General features: G+C 35.8%; 1 protein-coding gene across 1 annotated transcript; it reads right to left on the reverse strand.

Moving 5' to 3' along the window:
• Positions 1-16,692: 16,692 nt before the first annotated feature.
• On the reverse strand, positions 16,693-24,594 carry LOC121425420 (neuropeptide Y receptor type 2-like). Its single transcript, XM_041621466.1, has one exon. It carries the CDS (start codon positions 22,368-22,370, stop codon positions 21,138-21,140), a length of 1,233 nt encoding a protein of 410 aa, XP_041477400.1. The 5' UTR covers positions 22,371-24,594; the 3' UTR covers positions 16,693-21,137.
• Between the last annotated feature and the right edge of the window lie 476 nt (positions 24,595-25,070).

Consider the following 25,070-nt stretch of genomic DNA (forward strand, 5'->3'; position numbering starts at 1 on the left):
TTTTTAGTCTTTAACAATTGAGACATTGTCATTATATTTTCTCAAATTTCCAGTTGGCTAACCTTAATGATCATCAATGGTCAAATCTACACACTGTATATAAGGAAGCTCCCATGCATAAGCCTATACATGTACATCAAAATTCTAATATCTTGCTATTCAAAGCTATTTTCAATTAAAGTTTACATAAATTTGATCATATGTCAATCTCTGAGGCTGAGATGATGCATGCAATATTGGTTTTCTGAAAAACAAAGATGTTTATGAACCAATCTAATCCCTTTAATAAGGTATATGCAGCATACAGCGGACAACGACTCCCAAGTTTGAATAATGAATTACATCCCTCCGGAGAAAAGCAATCTGCTTCTCCTGTGTATCTGGACAAAATCACGATAGCCCAAGATCAGCGTGTAAACGTTAGGCTTCTGAAGACCATAAATGCCTGAAGAAATGGCCAAGAACCTTTGAAATATGATCAGATGATGATAGATGATTTTTAGGCATGGCTTGGATGCATTTTCTCGAAATAATTTGGCACTTTCTAATGTTGCTTTACCTTCTGGTAACTCAAGAAATCAAATAATGCAAAAATTGAATTCCATTTAACAAGAAATATAAAAGCCCTTTGGGGTGCTTTGGAAAACAAATTTACGGACTGTCATGGAATATATAGTAACGCATTCTATTTGTAGAGTTTTCAATAATGATAATGATAAAGAATATCATGTTCAATTCTTTTACTTCTTTTACTTTTCCCACCTGTATTCTGATTTCAAAATTTCACAGTTCCATATGACACACACACGAGCCACACCGACTCACTCTTACAAAAATATCTTAATGAAATATAATTTTAGAATGTGCAAACTGCAATGAATGATTAATAGATACCATACCATATCACGCCATATAAAATTGTAACTTCCATTGGAATTAGAAAAAAAAAATATGATGAAGTTTTTAAGAAAACATGCGATCTGATGACAAAACATTGGGAATACATAAAGCACCGAGTGCATCAAATGCAAAATGCTCGCGGGGGCAGCGGAAACGGGGTTGGCGCGAAAAAAAGGCGGCATGCATTATTTGATTCCAGCAAGAGAGCGGGGGTGAGATCTACATTTATTTTGAATGTCGACCTTGCCTCACTTTGCTTGCAGGTGAAACAAAGCAGACAAGTTGGTATAATTAGAAAGACGGAGTCTCATTGCCCTGGTGTGCCACAAAATTGAAGCAACTTGCACCTCTTCACGTGATCGTTAATGAAATTCAAATTGATACCCGCAGGAATTTGGATCAACGGTAAATAAGTGATGTAAAGAGGAACAAAGTATTATCTTCATCGACTTACAGCTCAGAATGGCTTTATTCCAAAGAGCGCAGAAATATCATCCAATAGGGTTTAGTATATGCATATGTACTTGTCGCCTGTTTCAACAATAAATAAGTTGTTATCTTTTTATTTCAAAAATGTGTTATTTTACAGAGAAAATGGTAGTGAAAAGAAGAAGGAAGTTATGTAAGTTTCACATGCATGCTTATACAAAGCCTTCATGGGTCTGAAAACTGGGTTACCTCAGTTCCCCCATAGTGATACGATAATATTTTCCTTATTGCAAAAGAACGATCCACTGGAAGGAATGTGGGTTAAACCAATAAAGACTTCATTTCAATTATGTAGCACGAATGCGATCACTGTAACCAAGATCTAACTCGATCATTTTGCCTAACCACTCTATATCTCTTTGATGAAAAGAGATGTGATAATGCCGACACAGTCATGATTGTGTTTGCCCTAATTTTTCGAGCTGCTCTCTGTTTCCTCTCGGCGACGTTCCTATGTTATCAAATGAGCGGGCTAACCATTTCTTGAAAAGGGAAAACAGACTCTAGTCATTATTGCCTAAAAAATACTGTGAACCATGCTTTTGAGTTTTCTTTTTCTTTTCAAGGAGCAATGAAAATTTTAAAACTTGTTATGACCCGCTATTAGAAATTCATATGGAGATCAATGAGTATTGGTTGCGATTACCTCATGACGAACGTTGCAATCAGTAACGTAAGATTGAAATTTAGATGAACACATAAGGTCTTGAAATGTTTACATCCATAATCTCCTTCCTCTCTTCTCTTTCGTTTTCTCGTTTTCTCTTTCTTTTTTCTATCTTCTTCTCCCCCTTTCTTTCCATTCTATTTCCCTCTCTCTGACTAACTCTACCTTTAATATCTCTCCCCTCTATCTATAGCTTTGCATACGTCATTCCCCATTTCTCTTTCCTCCGTGAAAACAGTTCAATGAAATGTTGTGGAAACAATACTCCCCCCCAAAAAAAATGACAAGAAGTGCTATGGGAAAGTAAACGTGAATGAAACATATTACTCATTTCATATTGATATATCAGTCCATTAAAAAAATCTCATAAAGGGAACAATGACCCCACACCTGTCAAGAGTAGCTTCAAGAACACTTCATCGAGAGCTCAAATTAATTTCGCTTGCACATCTAATCCCGTTATCTCTCGTCGTTCTTAAATTGAGACATATTACATTTCTCCAGTATTGTATCGACAATCCAATGAATCTATATTTTCCTCATACCTTGATGCAACAAATCTTCTAAGTATTGTCAACAGAATGAGGCGATTCCAACCATCCTAGCATATCGATTTCCCGTGCCCTTTAGCAGCTTCCCGAACTCACTTTTAATCTTGTTGACAAGTGACGAGAAAGGTACTTCAAATAATCATATGTGCACATGATGCAATGTTGCAATGAGATTTGAGATTGAATCTTGCAAGCGACAGCGCGCCGACTTTGCAATAATTGATTTGCACTTTTTTTCTCGGTCATACCGTGTGAGTTCTGACGCCTTATCGAGGTGATTCTGAATTTTCACGGGTAATCTTTGATTGCTATAAATGTAGAGCACTGGAAATATAAAAGAAATGTCTCGGCGAAAGTGTATGATATTGGTCTTTGTCTGGCAGTGATCTATCATAACTATAGTGCTGATTCTTTGTTCTTTACCCCTCTGGACCCGTCAACTTTCATAGCTTGCTGACTGTGATGCAAAGAAAACATTTTATTTCCCGCGCCTGGATCAACAACAAGAGCACTTCATCATCCTGTCAAATTGGAAAGTCTGATTCAAGAATGAAAGGAACAAAACAATATCCTTGTAGGTTTGATGACAATGTAACAGCGCAGTGAACCTTCGTACTGGAGAAGACAATCCCCCAAGAGTTATTCTGACTAAGATGGCAAAATGATTTTACGAAAGAAAAAAAAAACACAGAATTGACTTCAAGCGCATTCATTTTTTCTTCGGGGAAATATTGCCATATGTTGGAAAGCAGCAGTCAAAATTGCTAGTTACTATTTTGCTGGTCATATAAAACCTTAAGGCTTTCAGGATGGCAAGATGAACTAATCTGCTAATTTAAAGGTGTTCACGAAATGTTAAGATCATCAACGTGTTTGATACCCCTCACTCACTCATTGACCTTAAGATATGTTAAAATTAATGAATGAATTGATGCACGAATGCAAACCCTGACAAGTTTTTGACAACAAAGATTTTGATCAATATTATGGATGTTGATTAAAAGAAGACTGAAGATCAAAAATGATCATTTTTATGTAATGTACAAAACGGTAGCTAAATGAGCCAACAAAATTAAGATGGCCAAACATGGCACATGGGGGCAAAATCCAAAAGCGTACGCTTGCAAGCAAACAATTATATTGACTTTAAAAAAAATGTGGAATTGACATATCATTCAGAAAAAATATCATATTTCATGCCTCTTGCGGGTGAATAATTTTGTATTTGATTATGCAAAGAGGGATACAGGGAGAATATTAGAGACATGAGTGAAGTGGAGAAAAAGAAATGGCAAACAGAAAGAAAGCAGGTGCAAAATCGTAACTCTGCCTCGAAGGTCACTCATGATTCACCTCTTTCTATCTCTCAAATATGACCTTCCTACTCAAATGGCATCTTCCTTATTGCGTAACCAGAAACCCTTTTAGAGATTTAATGTATTTTTTGTCAGGATGTTAGTCTTTCTGTCACACATGCACACTCTCTCTAATTTATATCAGGCGTGTCATTTCTGAAAAGAAAAAAAAATATTATATCATTATTGTTTTTAATATATGACTATTATGATTGTTTTTATAAATATTGATAATTAATATTATTTTTTATAGTAAAGGTAGGGGTTGCAGAGGTCTTAGAATTGAAAGTAGTACTATAACTACTATCATCAATATTATTATTGTTATTATTTACTGCAATTATTGCATTTTGGGTGAGGCCGAATATATATCTCTGCCGGCAATCGAACCCGGGATCCCAAATTAGAACACCGGTGGCTTGATCACGAGACAAAAAAGAGAAAGTAGCTAGATGATTACAAGTGAGGCGTATAGCTCCCGATCTTTATTTTTTTTGTTAGTATTATGTTGGCCTCCACCAGGTCTATACATAATAGAAAGAATACAATGAACGGCATTTTGAACAGATGAAACTAGAATCTCAATCATATATCAAGAATTATGTTTTTATCATCCAAGAAGATCGAAAATACAGATCACCATAAGAAGAATGGCATTTACTGAGGAATACGTCGGCCTTTTTATTTTTTTTTCAATCGAAGTCGTTCACTGAAAGATGTGACGTATATCCATGCAGTCATATGCCCTCTGGATTATTAAAGTAAGAAAAGACGTAGTAGACAAAAAATAGAAACTGGCAAAGGGGGAAGAGCTGGAATATTATGAGAGAGTGGATCTTATATCACAAAGTGAAGTCGATATTCACTTGCCCTGTCATGTTCATTCGTAAAAATACGAAATGAATTTATGAATATCGTGGAAAATATTCCCGCAGAAATATATATATTGAAGAGTTATTTGCATAATACCTGAGTGGCCAGCTAATAGTATATCATATGGAGAAGATCGACACCGGGGAAATGAAGGGGAAATCATGATAATAATCAAATTAAAAAACTTCAAAAGAAATAAAACTCGGCAGCGATACTAATAACAAGAACGAAGCACAGGGAACACATAACACCAATGCTGGCTTCCTGTAAAATATCGTATTGAATACAAGATATTAATCCTTACATACCAATGCTTGCAAGGTTACTCGCCATCTTATCTCGAAGAACTCATTGATCAATATGTGCCCTAAAGAAAATTAAGATCAAACAAGACATCTTTAATGGTAATTCCAAGCATTAATACCCAATTCTATTGCTCTCGTTCTTTCAAAATAATATCTGCTTTGAGTTTTGGAACAACTTGCCTGATATTGTGAAACAAGCTAACACTGAAGAATTATTTAAGTCCATTTTGAAGACATTCTTTTTTGTAAGATAAGATGTACATGTACATCATTGATTATAGGCTCCTCCGTAAACATGTGTTTCCTTCTCTTCTAAAGTGCATAGAGACGTGATGTTATCACCATGATATGCGCTATATAAACAATGTTTATAATTATTATTATTAATCACCTGAGATGTTTGCCATATCTCAGTATAAATTCCCTATTTAAGAAACATTTTCGTTTACAAAGAATCAATATTCAGCATGAGCACAGCTCTCAGCATTGGGCTAGGGTCTTTCCGACTGTAAGAGCTGAATAGAAGTGTCGGGCAACCACGAATGTACGGGGGGGGGGCACGTTTTCCAATACGATAACTAGTAACTGTTTCATACATAAACTTTAATAGAATGGAAGAACCACGACTTTATAGAGAACGTTAGGGTATGGATTTTGATCCCGAACATTTACTTATTACGATTTTTTCGTCACCAAATCAAAATCGTTAAATTATACATTACAAACATTGGTTATGGGTCACTACGATCGTGCGTCTTTCAATAGGTTGCGTTTCTCTCCGGCCGGTTCTAGCATAGTAGCATACTGTTATGACGTATCTATTCCAGCTGGATTACCATCTCAACATGCCAGGATTAATGATGATTTATCAGGAAAGCTGCCCATCATTTGCCCATGGTGAAGATTATCTCCTGGACTAATGGATTTTATCTCACATTTCTCATTTGCTTTCTTATTTTGTGTGGGGGTGGACTCTATCTTGTGTAATCCTCCATCAGAACGCCTCTTTCATGAATAAGAATAAATGTTCATTGGTTATAAGTACAATTGATATCATGAAATATGACTGATTACTTGATTGATTGAATGACTGATTGATTGATTGATTGATTGGTTTGTTCGTTGGTTGGTTATTACAACCATAATGTCAAAAGATAAAATAAGCAAGTTCATCGTAATACTTTGATCACATAAAAAGAAATTATGGTTTGATTTTGAGAAATATATAGAAATATGAATGTAGTTTATTCATTCTGATTCTGGGCCATTCAAATCTTCTTCCATTAAGAGACTGATGCTCCAATCCTTAATCATTGGATCGTAAGGGGTTTTGCTTAACCCTTTACATGCTTACATGCTGAACATCCCCAAGGATAGAAATGACATTGATAAGTTTTCAAAGCAGAGTGCTATACATCACGAATAATAATTGTTTTGTAACTTCTTTAGGTTTCCATGGCGAAGAAGAAAAGTGTAGTGGTTGTCACGGTACATCATTTATCTTTCTTGGGCAAGTGTTGGTCCTGAAAAGGACGCCCAATCTCGACGTTTCGACCAGTGTGTTCTTGTCGGCTTCAGGAGAATATATTTAAATTTTTTTCTTTCAAATTACAAAGTAACGCAATGTGTGTTCTATTTCCCCCGAAAACAATGCAAGTGACGTAATTAATAATTATGTCTCTCATCTACCTCCCCCATCTCTCTCTCTCTCTCCCTCTCTCTCCTCTCTCTCTCTCCTGTGTATCAGAGAGGGAGAGATATTGAGGCATTAGAGAGACACCATTGCTTACGTCAGTCAAATGCAAATCACATTATGTTTTTTTTCGCAAATGAAAGATAGTATTCGTAACTGGTTTTTTTATCTTCATTTTCGCTCCAATAATGTGAAATCTTAGACTCCTTCATAAAACGAATTAAAGAATCTTGACAGAGACGTACATGTATGTTGATTCAACTGAGGCCCCCCAATTTTAGTGTAAGATCGATACAAATGATACTGTATGGTATTTGGAAACAAAAGTAAGGATAAGATATTATAAATTAACAAGTCGTGGTTTAAATGCTCTTCTATGCATTGCCACTGTATTTTGAAGAAGATGTAAGATATTAAATTTCAAGTGTGCCAATTGTTTACTGTTTCTTGGTACTCAAATCAACTTGATGTAGGATAAAGATAATGATAGTAATAATAATATGGACATTTTTAATGTGCCGTCATCCATCATAAAAAGATTCTCATATGATGGCGCAATGAAGAAAGGAAGGACAAGAAAGGGACACTTACAAATTAAAAAGGGGGTGGAATTATAATTAGTTTTAAGCTTGTGTGAATAACCAGGTTTTCAGTGATTTTCAGTGGTGAGACGAGAAATATTGCGGATGTCTTTTGGAAGTTTATGCCATAGGAATGTTCCAGCATTTGGAATGATCGATCCTTCATGACTTATGAGCTTGTGGTACAACAGGTAAGGATAAGTTAGCCGACCTTAGGTTACGGGAGGGATTGTACTTCATTTAACCAAAGTGTTTGATAGCTGGAAGGCTTGAAAAGTTAGGTTTAAGTTTTAAAAAAGTCTGACAAAAATCCGTCTAGACGGAGTATCTCGGTTCGAACATTGACAAATGGAGAAACAGCGACCGTGAACTCAGGAAACCACTCGTTACAAAACTTTGAAGTAAGAATTAGGTGTAACATTTCGATTTCACCCTAACATCTCCCTGCCAAGTTTGTTTCCTTCCAAGGCTTGAAAACGAAGAAATGCATGAACCTGGAAGAACTTGAATTTCAACCTCAGGGATGTGAAGTCCCCAAAGACACCACCCGACCGAGTTTACACCACTTTGATGGTAATAATCCCGTCACCATGAGACTCATCATTCCTGCTTTCAATTCTTCAAGAAGAAAAATAAGCCTCTTTATCCTATGGCTTATCATCGTATTCTCTTCTCTTTTCAAATTCTCTTCCTCGCTATACTTGTGTTAGTTCTTCCTTCTTATTCCCTCCAATTGGCTCCCTTGATTGAAGGGGGGGGGGGGGGGTGGCCAACACTGCGTGTCTCAAACTGTCTCATATTAACGGTTAGTCTTTTTTTAAATATAAGTTTTATAAGATAACTGATAATATAGAAGATAAAAGAGCCGATAACTGTGTTTGTGTATAGAAACTGAAATGTTTTTAATGGAAAGGTATATGCATTGCTGTTAGTATGATATAAATGTACTGAGTGGTGACTTTTTGTGTTATCAATATCATTCAAGTAGGCATATTACAAGATTACATGCACTGCTGATAATGTTGTATAATGTGTAATGATCCTAGCCAGATAATGATTAGTTCAGGAATTGAAGCGGCCCTAGCCACAGGTCATACGGTCGTTAGGCTTCGTTTTTAAACATATCAATCTAAATATCTAAAATTTCAATTTTTTAATACAGTGAACGTCTGAAAGGGATGTCTACAGAAAAGATGTTTATCGCTTTTATCAGATATCATCCCCTTCAACGGCCGTTTTTTCTGTCTTTCTCAACGTGAGAATTTTCAAATTAACAGTCGTATTTTATCAAATTGCTTCTCTACATTCACTTTAAATTCGCTTCATGATATCTGTGATTTTATTTATTCATCATATTTATTTTCTGCAACATTCAATGGTTAATTTCATTCCATGGTGCTAGGTTTTCCATGAAACAGTTCTTAAGTCACGACAATGCTGGAGTTGAACGCATTTTTTTCTGAAACAGTTTTATTGATTTGAATGTAGTTTTGCGACCTTACATAAACATCTATTCATGTTTCCTACTAAAAGAAGTAATTGAATATATTTTTTTTTTAACAGAGCAACTTCTTAGTCATGGAAAGCGCTGCAAGCTTGAGATATTAATATTTGTATCTTTTGTATATGTGGATTTATGATATTTGCTCAATACATTTGAAAGAAAAAAAGTGTCAAATGGATTTTTACGCCATGGTGTAGGTGAAGGGTATTAGTTCCTGAAGTCACTGTTTGGTCGTTGAACACGGTAGGTGCAAAACACTACCCTGTGATACACCATAACGTCTGCTGCATTCCCGTACGAGTGATTGAACTTTTATTATGAGAAGTCCTTAGTCATGTTTTAGAGATTAGTGAGAAATATGTGGTGTCATTGGCGGATGTCGAGTCAAAAAAGAAAAATCCACTTGGCTAATCCTCTCTTCCCAAGCCCAATCAAAATGTTCAAAATAATCTCGTTGATCTTGCATTTCAGACTATTTACCAGATCATGGATATGTAATTCAACTTCACCCCCAATCCCCACCTCTATCATTCATTGGTGGTTAGTTTCAATCGTGAGAAACATACCGTATGATTGTTTGAGAAAGTTACTTGGATTTTGAATGTAATTTATCGGTCATCACATGAACCACATCTCATTCGTTTGAATGACAACCCACCGCCCTCTGAAAGGGAGTTGGTTGGATATCGATATTTATTTGACATGTCTCTCATATGTTTGTTTTATCATAGTATAGGGATCCATTAGAATGGTATGGTGATTGAATGTGAGCTGTTGTGATAATATGAATAAATTACTGCATTATACCAAACACGTAATGTATACAGATGATGGCGCTCTGTATCGCTATCATAACTATACGTTTTCAACACTCGGGTGAATGTTATGATAGATCCGAAGGTTATATGGCAGCTGTTGAGTGATTCACAACCATTTCTTCCATTGCCTCTATCCCACATTATTTCCACACTCCCTCTACATCTCTGATCCTGACCGCACTTTCTCTCTCCCTCTCTCTCCCTCTCAGTCTGTCTATCTTTCTCTATCTCCCTCCCCCCTCTTTTCTCAGTCTTCCCATTTCTGTTTGAAACTTCAGCTTTGTAATCATTTTTTTACAATAGCATTGCGACCAAAATATATTTATTGGAAAATAGCTTTGATCCTGGAAGAGTGTCTATTCTTGTCATACTGAATTTTCTAAATTGTATTTTTGGTCTAATATGTCATTTTATCATGTTTATTATAAAGTTTTGTGAAGCTGACAATAGCCTATGAGCCGCTGATGCATGTCATGCTGTGAATTTATTCATCAGGTCTTTAATCATAGTGTCAATTCAGCGTTGTTAGCACAGAGTAGACAAACATAGGTTTAAAAATTATTAAATACGTTAAACACACGCCAAATCTACTTTTTTGTTTTTGTTTTTTTCAAAAAATTATCATTCTCAACTGGAACTACATATAACTAACGTGAATAGTAAAATGACACTACTATTACACAATTTAAAAAAAAAACTTCCAAATTAATTTCAAATTTTCTATATAAAGTAAGATTTTTCATCATAACAATTCGCTATTGCAATGTACTTTTTTTTTGCCTCCGAAGAAGATTCTGCTAGGATCGAAAGCTTAGGCCCCTCTTGACTCTCTACTTATTTTTCTGTCAGGAAATTTCAGCCCACATATTTTTACTTAGGCGTTCCTTGTCGTATACATTGCCGGATTTCTTAGTGATTTTTTTTTTGTTTGGTCGATAATGTCATATCTGTCAGATATTGATTTCACTGCTGTAACTATATATCCTCGGGTTCTCGAACAACAGGTTATTTTATTATTATTATTATTATTAGTTATGCTGAAATGCGAGTTCGGAATCGATATAAGATGGTATGTTCATTCAGTGTGTACTTGATCCCAGCAAAATAAATCCCATCATGATGTTCAAATGTATTATCGATAGACAGGAGCAACTTTTGACCTTTGCCAGAGTCAGGGCACACATTGCCTGCATTGCATCTGTAGCAGGTTTTCCTTATTGCGTGCTCGCGCCCATATAACGCCAATTAGATTACGACTCGAAATAGGAGGATCTTAAAATACTAACGAGCGGTGGAGAAAGGAAGTAGGCGATGGGACGGCTGAAAGGGGATAGTATGGATCACTATGCTTGAGATATGAGAAAGACTGACAAGACGACGGTGAGGTAATGTGATTCTCAAGAAAACAGAACAAAAGGCCAAGCGAATAAGTGCAATAGCCAGAGATCGGTGTGAATAGTAGCAAAATAGTAGGAGAGCGTTACGAATGTTAGAGAGGTGAAAACAATGCTTTTTTGTTTGTAGTCTTTGTTGTGTTTGGAGGGTGCTCCGATTAATATTATTTCTGTTACCCTCTCCCGCCTGTGAAGTCTGGATGGACATGAGTAAATTACCTTGGGGTTACTTAGCATAAATGCAAATAAGGGTGGGATACCGATTACAAGTTATGGCTCTGAGAGCTAATACTTTTTTTTCGGGGGGGGGTAAGACACCTATTCCCGCACGATATACACTCTAACAAAGTTTACCCAATATTGAGTAAAATGGGAACATGCATGCTTGCTCGGTAAAATGATACCAAATATTACGGAATGTTGCGTTGAAATTTATCCTTTAAACTTGCATTTTGCCAAGTATTGGGGAAAAATTACACAGCAAACATGCTTGTTCCTTTTTTACCCAATACTGGTTAATTTTCTTACTCTTCTTTTTTAGAGTGTAGTTAATCTTTCACACCTGAATGTACGAAATATGTTCTTAGCGGTGATCTTTGACAATATATATAATACGCGTTCATCTTGGTGATCGGCTTTTAGTATTATTTCTCCTATCAGGAGAGTGTGAGCATTATGGATATGAAGAGACGCCAAAATTCCAACCGAGCTGAATGCGGTAAATGATTTGAATCATCAAGCTATACAGCAATAGAGGAAAGTAAATGCAATCATACCATCCGTTATTGACGGATTGGCCTGTGCGTTGAGTCAGGGTGAGAACAGGGGAGAGAAAAATAAGACGGCGATCGGAGAGAAATTAAGGCGAGGGTGAGAAAAATAAATGGAAAGAATGTTTGGAAGGTGAAATGCTTTTAAGAATATGAACACCGATCAGTTTAAAATTAGTAATAATGAGAGGTGCGGAGGTACATCCAATAAGCAGTCATCATGCAAGTTATGTGTGTGTGTGTGTGTGTGTGAGGGTGTGTGCATGTGTGTTAAGAGAGGGAGAATGAGATCTGATATTTCGCTTAAGTCTATGGGGCTATGTAGGCAACGACCGACAAAATACCCGTAAGTTCCGTTAAGAATCTATGCCTAATCTATGCGTGTGTGTGTGTATCTGTGTGTGTTTTTGTCGATTTTTTTTTAATCCTCACTTAATCTGTCATATGTTCAATGAAAGCATGGCGCGTGTACAAATCCGTAAGTGGCCTTAGAAGAATGACACAGAGATTGAATTGTTCAAACTATTAAAAGTATGATATATATATACTTCTACATTTTCTGAAGATTTTAGTATGTATGTTCAATTAAGACATCGATTCATAGACCTCGTATTATCATCCTTACCATTCCTTGGTTAACACTTTTACCGAGAAACCTTTTAAAAGACAAGTTCACCTCCAAAAAAGTTTGAATAAAAAGAGAAAACATCCAAAAAGCATAATACTGAGAATTGCATCAAAAAATAAGAAAGTTGTATGCACATCCTGATCGGTATACAAATGAGGGGATTGATGACACCACACACTCAATATTTCTTTTGTATTATATCATATAAAATATGAATTGTTGTAATTTCATCTTCATTTTCTTGTAATAACAAGCATTTATTCTTCAACATTTTATGCTTCAGTCAAGTTGGTCATTAATGTCAAATTTGTAAAAATTGAAATATTGTGTAATTCAAACAAAATAAACAGTAATATAAATAATAAATAGAATGAAGGACATACAGGTATCATCTTTTTCATTTGCATGTAACTGTGCATATAACAGTTTTGTGGGGAAAAAAACTTTAAAATACCATAACTTTCCTATTTTGCGTCCGATTTTAATGAAATCTTCAACGTTGTGTTGACTATTGATTCAAATTAACATTTTCTGTGGTGGTCTTGACCCTTTAAGTTTATGATTCGTCTGTTCATGACCCAAACCAGAAGCTGATGTTTATGAACTCCCTCGAAATTCCATCCATCCAGAAACTATCGTATGTGATGTCAGCTCAATTGTCATTGCCCTGAACTTCACAAGATCCTGTTTCATTATTTAATGATTACGAGAGGTGTTCCACAAGGCGACTGCCCGTATCCCTCATGAGTCTACATGAATAAACCTCTAATACCAAAGCACCTTTTAGACATCGTAATGTTTCTGCCGTAGGTAGACTTACTTGAATTTTCACTCTTTATGTTTCAATTTAAATCCCATATTTCTTTTTTAGAAGAACATACACACATGCCTCTCCTGCTCTCCTTAACCATTTCAATATAATCTCTATTTTTATCTCTCTCGGCCATCTTTCAGCCCCTCTTCATAAGACACCCCTGATTCATTTCATATTTATTTAGTATGTTGTGAATATAAAAAAGAGCATGTAATCGTAAACTATCTTTCTTACGGAATTGTTTCAAAACTTAGAAGAAAAACAATTTCTTTAAACATTCTGAGATGTATACTTCAATTCCACACATTTTAAACATGATTATTTGTATAATTGTGAAGGATGCAGACCTCTGTCACATTTTAAACATGATTATTTGTATAATTGTGAAGGATGCAGACCTCTGTCACATTTTAAACATGATTATTTGTATAATTGTGAAGGATGCAGACCTCTGTCACATTTTAAACATGATTATTTGTATAATTGTGAAGGATGCAGACCTCTGTCACATTTTAAACATGATTATTTGTATAATTGTGAAGGATGCAGACCTCTGTCACATTTTAAACATGATTATTTGTATAATTGTGAAGGATGCAGACCTCTGTCACATTTTAAACATGATTATTTGTATAATTGTGAAGGATGCAGACCTCTGTCACATTTTAAACATGATTATTTGTATAATTGTGAAGGATGCAGACCTCTGTCACATTTTAAACATGATTATTTGTATAATTGTGAAGGATGCAGACCTCTGTCACATTTTAAACATGATTATTTGTATAATTGGGAAGGATGCAGACCTCTATCACATTTTAAACATGATTATTTGTATAATTGTGAAGGATGCAGACCTCTGTCACATTTTAAACATGATTATTTGTATAATTGTGAAGGATGCAGACCTCTGTCACATTTTAAACATGATTATTTGTATAATTGGGAAGGATGCAGACCTCTGTCACATTTTAAACATGATTATTTGTATAATTGTGAAGGATGCAGACCTCTGTCACATTTTAAACATGATTATTTGTATAATTGGGAAGGATGCAGACCTCTGTCACATTTTAAACATGATTATTTGTATAATTGGGAAGGATGCAGACCTCTGTCACATTTTAAACATGATCATTTGTATAATTGTCAAGGATGCAGACCTCTGTCACATTTTAAACATGATCATTTGTATAATTGTCAAGGATGCAGACCTCTGTCACATTTTAAACATGATTATTTGTATAATTGTGAAGGATGCAGACCTCTGTCACATTTTAAACATGATTATTTGTATAATTGTGAATGATGCAGACCTCTGTCACATTTTAAACATGATTATTTGTATAATTGTGAAGGATGCAGACCTCTGTCACATTTTAAACATGATTATTTGTATAATTGTGAAGGATGCAGACCTCTGTCACATTTTAAACATGATTATTTGTATAATTGTGAAGGATGCAGACCTCTGTCACATTTTAAACATGATTATTTGTATAATTGTGAAGGATGCAGACCTCTGTCACATTTTAAACATGATTATTTGTATAATTGTGAAGGATGCAGACCTCTGTCACATTTTAAACATGATTATTTGTATAATTGTGAAGGATGCAGACCTCTGTCACATTTTAAACATGATTATTTGTATAATTGTGAAGGATGCAGACCTCTGTCACATTTTAAACATGATTATTTGTATAATTGTGAAGGATGCAGACCTCTGTCACATTTTAAACATGATTATTTGTATAATTGTGAAGGATGCAGACCTCTGTCACATTTTAAACATGATTATTTGTATAATTGGGAAGGATGCAGACCTCTGTCACATTTTAAACATGATTATTTGTATAATTGTGAAGGATGCAGACCTCTGTCACATTTTAAACATGATTATTTGTATAATTGTGAAGGATGCAGACCTCTGTCACATTTTAAACATGATTATTTGTATAATTGGGAAGGATGCAGACCTCTGTCACATTTTAAACATGATTATTTGTATAATTGTCAAGGATGCAGACCTCTGTCACATTTTAAACATGATTATTTGTATAATTGTCAAGGATGCAGACCTCTGTCACATTTTAAACATGATTATTTGTATAATTGTCAAGGATGCAGACCTCTGTCACATTTTAAACATGATTATTTGTATAATTGTGAAGGATGCAGACCTCTGTCACATTTTAAACATGATTATTTGTATAATTGTGAAGGATGCAGACCTCTGTCACATTTTAAACATGATTATTTGTATAATTGTGAAGGATGCAGACCTCTGTCACATTTTAAACATGATCATTTGTATAATTATCAAGGATGCAGACCTCTGTCACATTTTAAACATGATTATTTGTATAATTGTCAAGGATGCAGACCTCTGTCACATTTTAAACATGATTATTTGTATAATTGTCAAGGATGCAGACCTCTGTCACATTTTAGACATGATTTTTTTTGTATAATTGTGAAGGATGCAGACCTCTGTCACATTTTAAACATGGTCATTTGTATAATTGTGAAGGATGCAGACCTCTGTCACATTTTAAACATGATTATTTGTATAATTGTGAAGGATGCAGACCTCTGTCACATTTTAAACATGATCATTTGTATAATTGTGAAGGATGCAGACCTCTGTCACATTTTAAACATGATTATTTGTATAATTGTCAAGGATGCAGACCTCTGTCACATTATAAGCATGATTATTTGTATAATTGTGAAGGATGCAGACCTCTGTCACATTTTAAACATGATTATTTGTATAATTGTGAAGGATGCAGACCTCTGTCACATTTTAAACATGATTATTTGTATAATTGTGAAGGATGCAGACCTCTGTCACATTATAAGCATGATTATTTGTATAATTGTGAAGGATGCAGACCTCTGTCACATTTTAAACATGATTATTTGTATAATTGTGAAAGATGCAGACCTCTGTCACACCAGGACGCAATTTTCTGCCTTTCTTTTATTCATTTAAGCGAGGAGATCGCCCTCTAAGGTGTGTCCAGTGATTAAATGCATCACCTTAAACCTAGGAAGACGTCCATTATTCTGGAATGGAAATTTTTCAACTAACTTGTATCATTACACTCTAACAATTCGAATGTTAAATCAACATCTGAAAGGTTGGAGGAGTGACAACCTTTTACAAATGTTACATCCAACCTTGTATAAAGCAGAATCCAACATTTTAAGTGTTGGGTAGAACCATTAAAAGTGGTAAATGCAACATTTAGAAAATGTTGTCACTCCTCCAACCTTTCAAATGTTTAGTTAACATTTCTTTTTTTAGACTGTACATTGCATTTTTACCCGTATTTTCTCCACGTACCCTTTACAAGCATATTTATTTTCTCTTAATCAACACAGGTAATTCCAGACAATGATTTGAAATGACAATTCGAGCACTATTTATCCCGCTCTTTATTTCTTTCAATAGATACATGCATCGTATTTATAATAGTTTAAGACGATAACAGAAGCGTCTATGCAACAGCGAACTTATGTTCGAATACCAACAAACTGAACATAAACGAATATAATATTCTCAGTATTTACAGTGACCACATTACAAAATACCAATTAAAACATTTAATAACACGTAATAACATTCGATCAATGATTCTTAGAGAATATTTCCTTTGTATAAAAAAGTGTATTCACAAGAAGATTTAATCGTTTGGATAAGTGATTTTCCTCGATGTATCGTTAAAATACCATAATAAATAAACGAGTATACATGTTATCTGTATGGCATACCAATCATGCATAATCACATAATAGCAACTAAATTACGCATTGAGAAGAACGTTCATAGCTTGCCAACATTCTCTCCGCTCACTTTGGTGAATAATGCATGTCCGATTAATTAACCATGCCAAGTGAAGATTGATATTGGGGCATTACTGTTTTAGTTTCCATAATGAATGGCAGAGTTTACTGAAATTTAGTGTAATACAATAACCATTAAGGATATCAAAGAGCGAAATGAACTTGTTAGCATAGTGAAGTATACCATGTTTTAATATGCTCAAGTTGAAAAATTGAAATTATTTTTCAAATGAACTAATGTACATGTGTATGTGATAATGACTTGTTAATATTGATAAATAAAAGCCATAAAGAGTGACAAAATGATTAAAGTAATTGGTAGGGTTATCGTGTATTGTGACATATTGCAATTACCAAGGGCAAGCTTTCTAAAGGCAATATAGATTTCAGGCAAACGCAGAATAGTCTTTACATCGTGTACAAGATGACTGCAGATTAAACAAATGGATTTCGGTACCTGTTACAAGAAATGAAACCACATCGTCTCGCCATGAAATATCTAGATTTCCAAACAAGAGGAGCCTCGATCGTTTTTTATTGTTCTTTAGTTGTCTATGTACTCAGCTTCTATTTTTATTTCCAATCCGTTATAATTAGTTTTTAAATGATTTCGTACATTTTGTTTTACCGTAATTGGCTATTGAGATAAATCAATTAGCACAAATTTCTCCCCTGAATTCAACATGTTATTAATCACCTCATTTTGAAAAAAAAATCTACAATTTTCTCGGCAACCACATATCTTGATATACATGTATGTGTATAGATATCCTTTTCATTGGAATGATTTAAATATCACGCACTTTAGATAGAAAATTATATTTGTGTTAATTTTGAGTAAACCAAGCGTTTGGTTTGTATGTGACCTTTGATCTGACTATAGCAACAACATTATAAAATATCTAAGTGTGTGTAAATAACCAATTTTAAATTAAATGTGGTAAACGCTGTGAAATAAAAAAAAGCATTGTGTTAAACTCGTATTCTAAAAGTGATTACTTATAAATCTATTTTATATATTCATTTATTTACATATACCGATTACAGTGAAACCTTATTGTCATAACCTTTCATTAAATGTATTGAAAAGTAATCCGTTAGTTTTCCATGATCATACGTGGCTGAAAGCTGTCGTTAAAACAAAAATATGCAACTAGCAGGGGGTTCACTCTTTCTGCAGCTAAAATATGCAGGTAATTCCTCGTCCCCACGAGCATCCGAACGTTTTACAAAGGATGCGAATATCGAAGAAAAAAATACCTCGGAAAATCACCGAACTCAAACTAAGGTTTGGAAGCGTTGTATGTATTTTATTGTTGGAAAACCATTCGAAGAAATGAAGAGCAAAATTTCTTTCGGAATTTTGTCGGACTAAGATGGAACAATTGGTGATGTTCCCAAGAGTCTTCGCATGTTTTGAACCCTTTGGCAGCCTAAAATGATGGACTTTGTATATCTTCTACATTCATATCCTTCGCAAATCGTTCAAATCCAGCGATTAAATTACTTTTCATTAATGAATGCATATTATATTCCTCTTAACATTTCTTTATGAATTTATGAACCCTAAAACAAAATTTCTTTATGAACCCTAAAACAAAATTTCTTTATGAACCCTAAAACAAAATAAGAAGAAAGTGATAAAATTGTATTTTGGTTTCAAGTTTCTTAAAGCATATAATAAAAACAAAAATACATCATGAAGCAAGGATAAATGCTTCATTCTTGATTCCCTTCTTTCTTTCTTTGTGTCTGATGCAGTTAGCGTGCGTGCCAACCATCTACAATTCTGTATGTTGTGTAATGCATGTATCTGAAAATCGAATCAAGATTTCCGTGAATTGCTGTGAACCAGAGAACGTTTAAAAGCGATTATCACTATTCCCATACTTTTCTTGTACATTAACTTAATATGTTCTCCTGCATTCTGGAATTAAGATGTCAGATTCCCTGATATTAGATTAGGCTTTCTTTTAGGTCGAGAATGGAATCACTTTACACGTATGTAATTAATTGCCTTAAGAAAAGTAAGGAGAATGATGCGTTGCAGACGTTCTGAGCTAATTCTGAATGTACATGTACAGTCAAAGTTACCAAACTCAAATAGTTGCGAAATAATCAACTGTATTTGAAAGACCGACGAAAACTTAAGTTTTATTTTGTAAGATGAGAAACGGTAGTCTTATGTCATTCTAATAATAACAAAAATAAAAACATAAAAATAGTAATGATACTAATAAACAAATAGGATACTTTTAATTGCATTATTTCACTGCTATTTCCATAGTTTGCACAAGATCCTTTACTCTAAAGTTGTAAGATAATAAAACGCTCCAAAAATCAACGTATCGTCTGTATTTCACCGCCCTAAAAACATGTCTGCCTACCATCATGTTTTAAAAAGTAGGAATTTAAAAACATTTACGAATTCTTGCATGCGTCCGTGATGTTCAAGTCAACAATTCCATGAAGACAATGTGAAATGTAGACTGGATGCATTAAGACTAGCCATAATTTAATTTTATTTTTTACCAGTTGCCCAATTATCTTTACAACCAAATTTACAATTCAGGAAAACGTAGTTCTTGTGCCCCTTAAATATTTTTCAGATTGTGGTATTGGTTGTAAAATATATCAGAAATCATTGCTTCATCAAAAAAATGTCATTATGATACAAATAGGTCATAGCAATGATACATGCAATGGATTTGAAACAAATTATTACAAAGTGCACTGTATAATAACACATAAGTAAGACACAGTGCGAATGATACAGTTATAAAACGATGTTGCTTGTCACTGGGCCTATCTGCTTTGTTCACCTTTGAACACATTTTTACTTCATCGTACCTACATAATATCTACGTATATCCTTAAAATGCTGAATGTAAGACTCAAGCGCAAAATTAAATCTAAAGGCGTTCCTGCGATTCTAGAAAATTGCCTGAAGAAAGCGATAGTGAAAGGATAGCATAAAGCTTCATTTAGCAAATTATTGGTTTATAATCATTTTGGGTATTAATTTCTACCCACTGGAAACAAATAGACTATTTGGCAAGAATTGTACAGGACATTTAGTGAAGTCGTTTAACTTACCACGTTGGCGACGTACGTGTTCATAGAAATATACATTATTTCATAGTTTGTATACAAAATACAGGGCATTTTAGTCAATAGCGAAAGATGAAAAAATAAAATGGTTGATGCCTTGGCAGTTGATTAAGTTGATGAATCGGATAAACTTATCATACATAACACATCCCTTTTCCACTGCGACGTGTTCCTTAAAGGCAATATGGGTCTCTTTGGAAATTTAAAAAAAAACGAAGAAACGAAAGCAAATTAAAAGACAAAATAAAATCTAAAGAAATAAGTTTGATAAAAATTACAATTGAGTTCAACAAATTATCGCAGGAAAAGCGCGTAATGAATCAATACGTAGATGCTTTAGGTCAGTTACTCTTAATTTTGTTTCTTTCGTTGATGTTCTTCTACGGGAATTGAACGCGATTAACAATGCCATTTTAAACAAAGAAGAGTATAACTATCCGTTGTCATTGATGATTGTCGACATTTCCAAGTTAACAGTTGTTAATTTTAATTTCCACGAAGTGTCTCATGCCCATTAAGTCAGATTGACATATTTTCCTCATGCTCAACGTACAAGAACATATCAGTATGTTTAAGTTTGGTATGGTATCCATTTCCAGGTCCTATGCTGCAACAGCGAGGTGGTGCGAAGGACACAGCTGTATCGTGAATTCGTGCACCGCTTGAGGAAGAAATACGTTTAAGAGACATCGTCACTTCAGTGACAAAGATCAACACTGTATCAATGAAACGTTCGACATTTTCCCTCGTGAAGAGTCGTCCACAAAAGTCGTTCAATCATGTTCCTATGGCTAGTCCTTTCCTAGCAAAACAAACAAAAGCAATGGCGGCATTACATGGTTGTATCCTCTACAGCAAGTTTGCGGGTGTTGAGAATAGGAGTAGCTCCAGAAGCGGTACTCTCAGCCGCTGTGGGCTGGAGGTAGGTTGCTCCGGTGGGTCGTTCCTTACGCTTGAGGTTCCCATTGATGTTAGACCCGGACACTGCTCCTGTTGTACTCTTGTTGGATACAGCAGGCATAAGGTCCTCTAAACAAGTGAGGAAAGGCAACAGACGATGGAATTCCTTCCGGAAATTGTCATTCAACCAGGCGTAAAGGATGGGGTTCATGATTATGCTGCTTCCTGCGATTAATTGAGAGATCATCATCCATAAGCATGGTATAGATACTTTGAATTCATGCAAGAGAAGAAAAATGTTTAGCGGCGACCAGCAAATCACGAAAACAATGACCACTGCCGATAACATGCGATTCATTCGTTGCCGACGATGATTTTCCCTAACCTCACTGTCCCGGCCACGCATTCCCGGTCGCACATTTCTACTGAGCTTTATAGATATACACGTATGAGCAATTGATACCAGAAGCAGAGGATAAAAGAACTGGATAAGAAACATAGCAGTGCTGTACCGCTTTCGGTCATGGCGAATGGCCCATGGCCACGTTTCTTGACATAGTACAAATTTTTGCCCGAAGTAGATACTCAGATCTGCAATGTCGGTAAAGATTGGAATAGGTAGAGTAAGACTTGTGCTCATCAACCAGATAATAGCCAGAGCTATGTAACATCTTGTCTTGTTGATAGGCTTGAGAAGTGGATAGACCACGAGACAGAAGCGGTCAACAGCGATGGCGGATAAAGTAAGTGTCGACACGAAACTCATAACAGCTGGGACATAAACTGAAACTTTGCACAGAAAACTAGGAAGTACCCATACGAAGCTTAAGTACGCAGTGATGTTCATGGGAAATCCCAAGACGGCGTATATCAAGTCCGAGATGGCGAGATTACAAATAAAGATATTGATGACAGTTCGCATCTTTGGACGCCGAATGACCACCAGACAAACGAGGACATTTCCAAAAACTCCAAGGATGACGATAATGGTGGTGAGGAGACCAATGAAGCCTTTAACTGCGATTGGGGCTTCTGGTAGGTGACAGGGGATGGGGAGAAGAAGCGTGTCGTTTTCAGATGCATTGGAGAAACCCACATCAAACAAATTAAGAGCTTCCGATGAGGATTCGTAGTCCGTGGGAGGAGTGAACTTTACCGCATCCATTCTGATATGCTATCACCACAGCTCTATCACGGTCCGCATACAGCTTCACTGCATGTGTATGTCTACAAATAGCACTCGTCAAAAGTCTTCGCCAAGGCTGGAGTAACTGCTCTACCCTATCCTTGATTGATGCATCTGCAATTTGAAAGTGATTAACAATTTCTAAGCAAACGTGTCGTTTAATTTCCTGTGTGCGTGCTCACTGCAGCTCGAAGAGAAAAATGTGTGTGCCCTTTTATGCGAAGTACATCATCGTGATCAAGAAGAAATGCCAAACCGTGAAATCAAGTGAATTAAAAAGAAAAATATGCCAGTCTTAGTTTTCAGCTTTTCTTGTTGGAAAAGGGGAAGTCATGTTCAAGATTTGAAAATTGTATTGATATATTTACAGGAGAGGAAAACACTCCTTACAAAAGAATATCATAAAATTATATTTTTAAACTGCGTAAATGGTAATTTGTGATTCTCACTCAAATACCTCAAAGTATTGAAGTTGCGTTGTTTTCGCTGTAACGATCTATTCCTTATTAATATTAGTCGTGCTATTACCTTCGGATGTCCGAGGGAGATGTCTATGAAATGTCCGGGACGTTGTCCAAATCAATCACTACTCATCGCTCGACATCATTCGGCGATTATGTTTTATTCAAGGTAGTACAGCTAACCCGTGCTTATATCGAGAAAGTCTCCGCTGATCGATTTGCGAAATTGCTCTAGATAACAAGATATGGCGGAGAAACATTAGTGCTTACGGAAAGAAGTCCATTTCGGATGTGACACAAATGACAGTCTCTGGTGCATGGAATGACCGCTTTTACCGGTGCTTGCCTGTTAATTTCGATTGAAGTGTTAGATTAAGGTCTTGACAGGTAGGTCTCAAGACACGTTCTACTTCGCTCCGGTAATGGAATGCACAAAGTTCAAGACGGGTAAGTGTCAAGTTTAAGGGAGTCGTGAACAAACTGGGGGAGAAGTGTCTTTAAATTTTCTTCGCTACCGATTACGATTGATTCGATGTCTGAAGATGTTTTCCAGCTTCCCTTGTCAGTCAGATGTAAAAGGTAATGGGATCCGATTTTCAGCAAGTTCAGTCTTGCTTAGATTATTACAAATAATCATATGCCCATGGCGTACCACACAGACATGATAAACGCAGACTTTTCATTTCTTAAGGTCATGAACGTCAAAATGGATCGCTCAGAAAGCCGTATTTTCATAAGTGTTTTCTTTTAGCACACGTGATGTGAATTTAATATCATTCCGAAATTCATGAGCACGCTTAAGAGTTCTAGCCGACTGGGGCCCCGTGGTGTCAGCTTCGTCTTGGTGTGAACAAGCGGCGTGACACTAGTCGGTTAATGTATTGTTGAAAAGGAAATCGACACCCGGAGAAGCTTTCTTTCCTCTTTTACAAGCTATCATGAAGTCATTTGAAAGTAGTGTCTCCCCCTCTTCCTTAATACAGATGACAACATTTCTGAAGGGCCGTGGATAATTGTTTTCAGTTCCTGGTTCATTTGAAATGTTTTAGCAGCAGATACAGCAACATACGCATCAGCCGATGGTAGCTTAAACTGTCTTTTTCATCAATGATCAATTGGCTATTGGTACTGGCATCTTCAAACTGCTAATAAAAATCTGCACAGATGCTGTGTGTATCCCGCCAGTCAATGTTCATTTACTTCCAGCCATCTAGGTTGAGACAGATTACCACAGACTCGTCTCCGATCTGTATTTAGCGGGCGATAAATGTCATATGCTGTTAATCGGTGATCTTAAATGCACAGCTCGTCCAAGAAAGGGTAACTTTATTGAAGTAGTTTGTTATGTTTATCATTTGTTACTGGTTGGGAACCAAAGATTCCTTACTTAATTAAATGTCTTTGAGACGCCGAAATGATGAAAAGGGTCACACGGTTCTTTAATGGCTCAGCTAGCTTTGAATGCCAATTTCTCACAGGAAGAAATGCGTACTACATGAATTTACTCAAAATGAAAACGGTTCTAACTCCAGTCAATCTGAGACGAATTTCTTAATGCGTATCTGTTGAAAATTCAACAATGTAATGACTGTACACCCTGATTGTGACTCCTTATATCGTCCTCCTTGGCACTGGAAAACTAATGTTTGGAGCTAGCCGTCGCCAAATGCCCACCTCAGGCAACGGAGCGCTCGGTAAAATCAGTCTACATCCACTTTAGACGAAGAAACGCCGAGTGTGCGGGTGTGTGTATGTGTTTACTCGAATGTGTAGGGATAACGGCTGATGCATGTTTCCTCAAACCGCGTGACCACAAAAGAGCGATCCCATTCGTTAACAACAAACCATGGTCACGCCCACACACTAGCAGTGCGTTTAGAGCGCAGGGGATAAATTTAGAGTTCTGCTTCCTTTAGCTTTGTATCAAAATATACATATGATGGACACTTCTTGTGGTGAAGTCGGCAGGCTTATATTGGGTAGGTGTTTACAGGTGATTAATGACTCGAGAAACTCAATTCAAATCTGATAATCCTGAACAAAACAAGATTGTGAGTCAACAGATGTGGAAATATCAATTAAAGTCGTCGTTTCCCTGTCTTATTCCCGTCGAAAACAACCAACTACTTGCGGCAGCGGGATAAGGGGACAAATGGGGATGGGGCAAAAAAATATTTTGATGGGTGAATGCGGACATGAAATTATCTGCTTGTTTTGC

This window comes from Lytechinus variegatus, chromosome 12 (genome assembly GCF_018143015.1).
Source record: "Lytechinus variegatus isolate NC3 chromosome 12, Lvar_3.0, whole genome shotgun sequence".
Taxonomy (NCBI): domain Eukaryota; kingdom Metazoa; phylum Echinodermata; class Echinoidea; order Temnopleuroida; family Toxopneustidae; genus Lytechinus; species Lytechinus variegatus.

What these genes read in the sequence shown, in the direction of transcription:
- LOC121425420 (XM_041621466.1), bottom strand. Translation starts at nt 22,370, where the DNA reads ATGGATGCGGTAAAGTTCACTCCTCCCACGGACTACGAATCCTCATCG.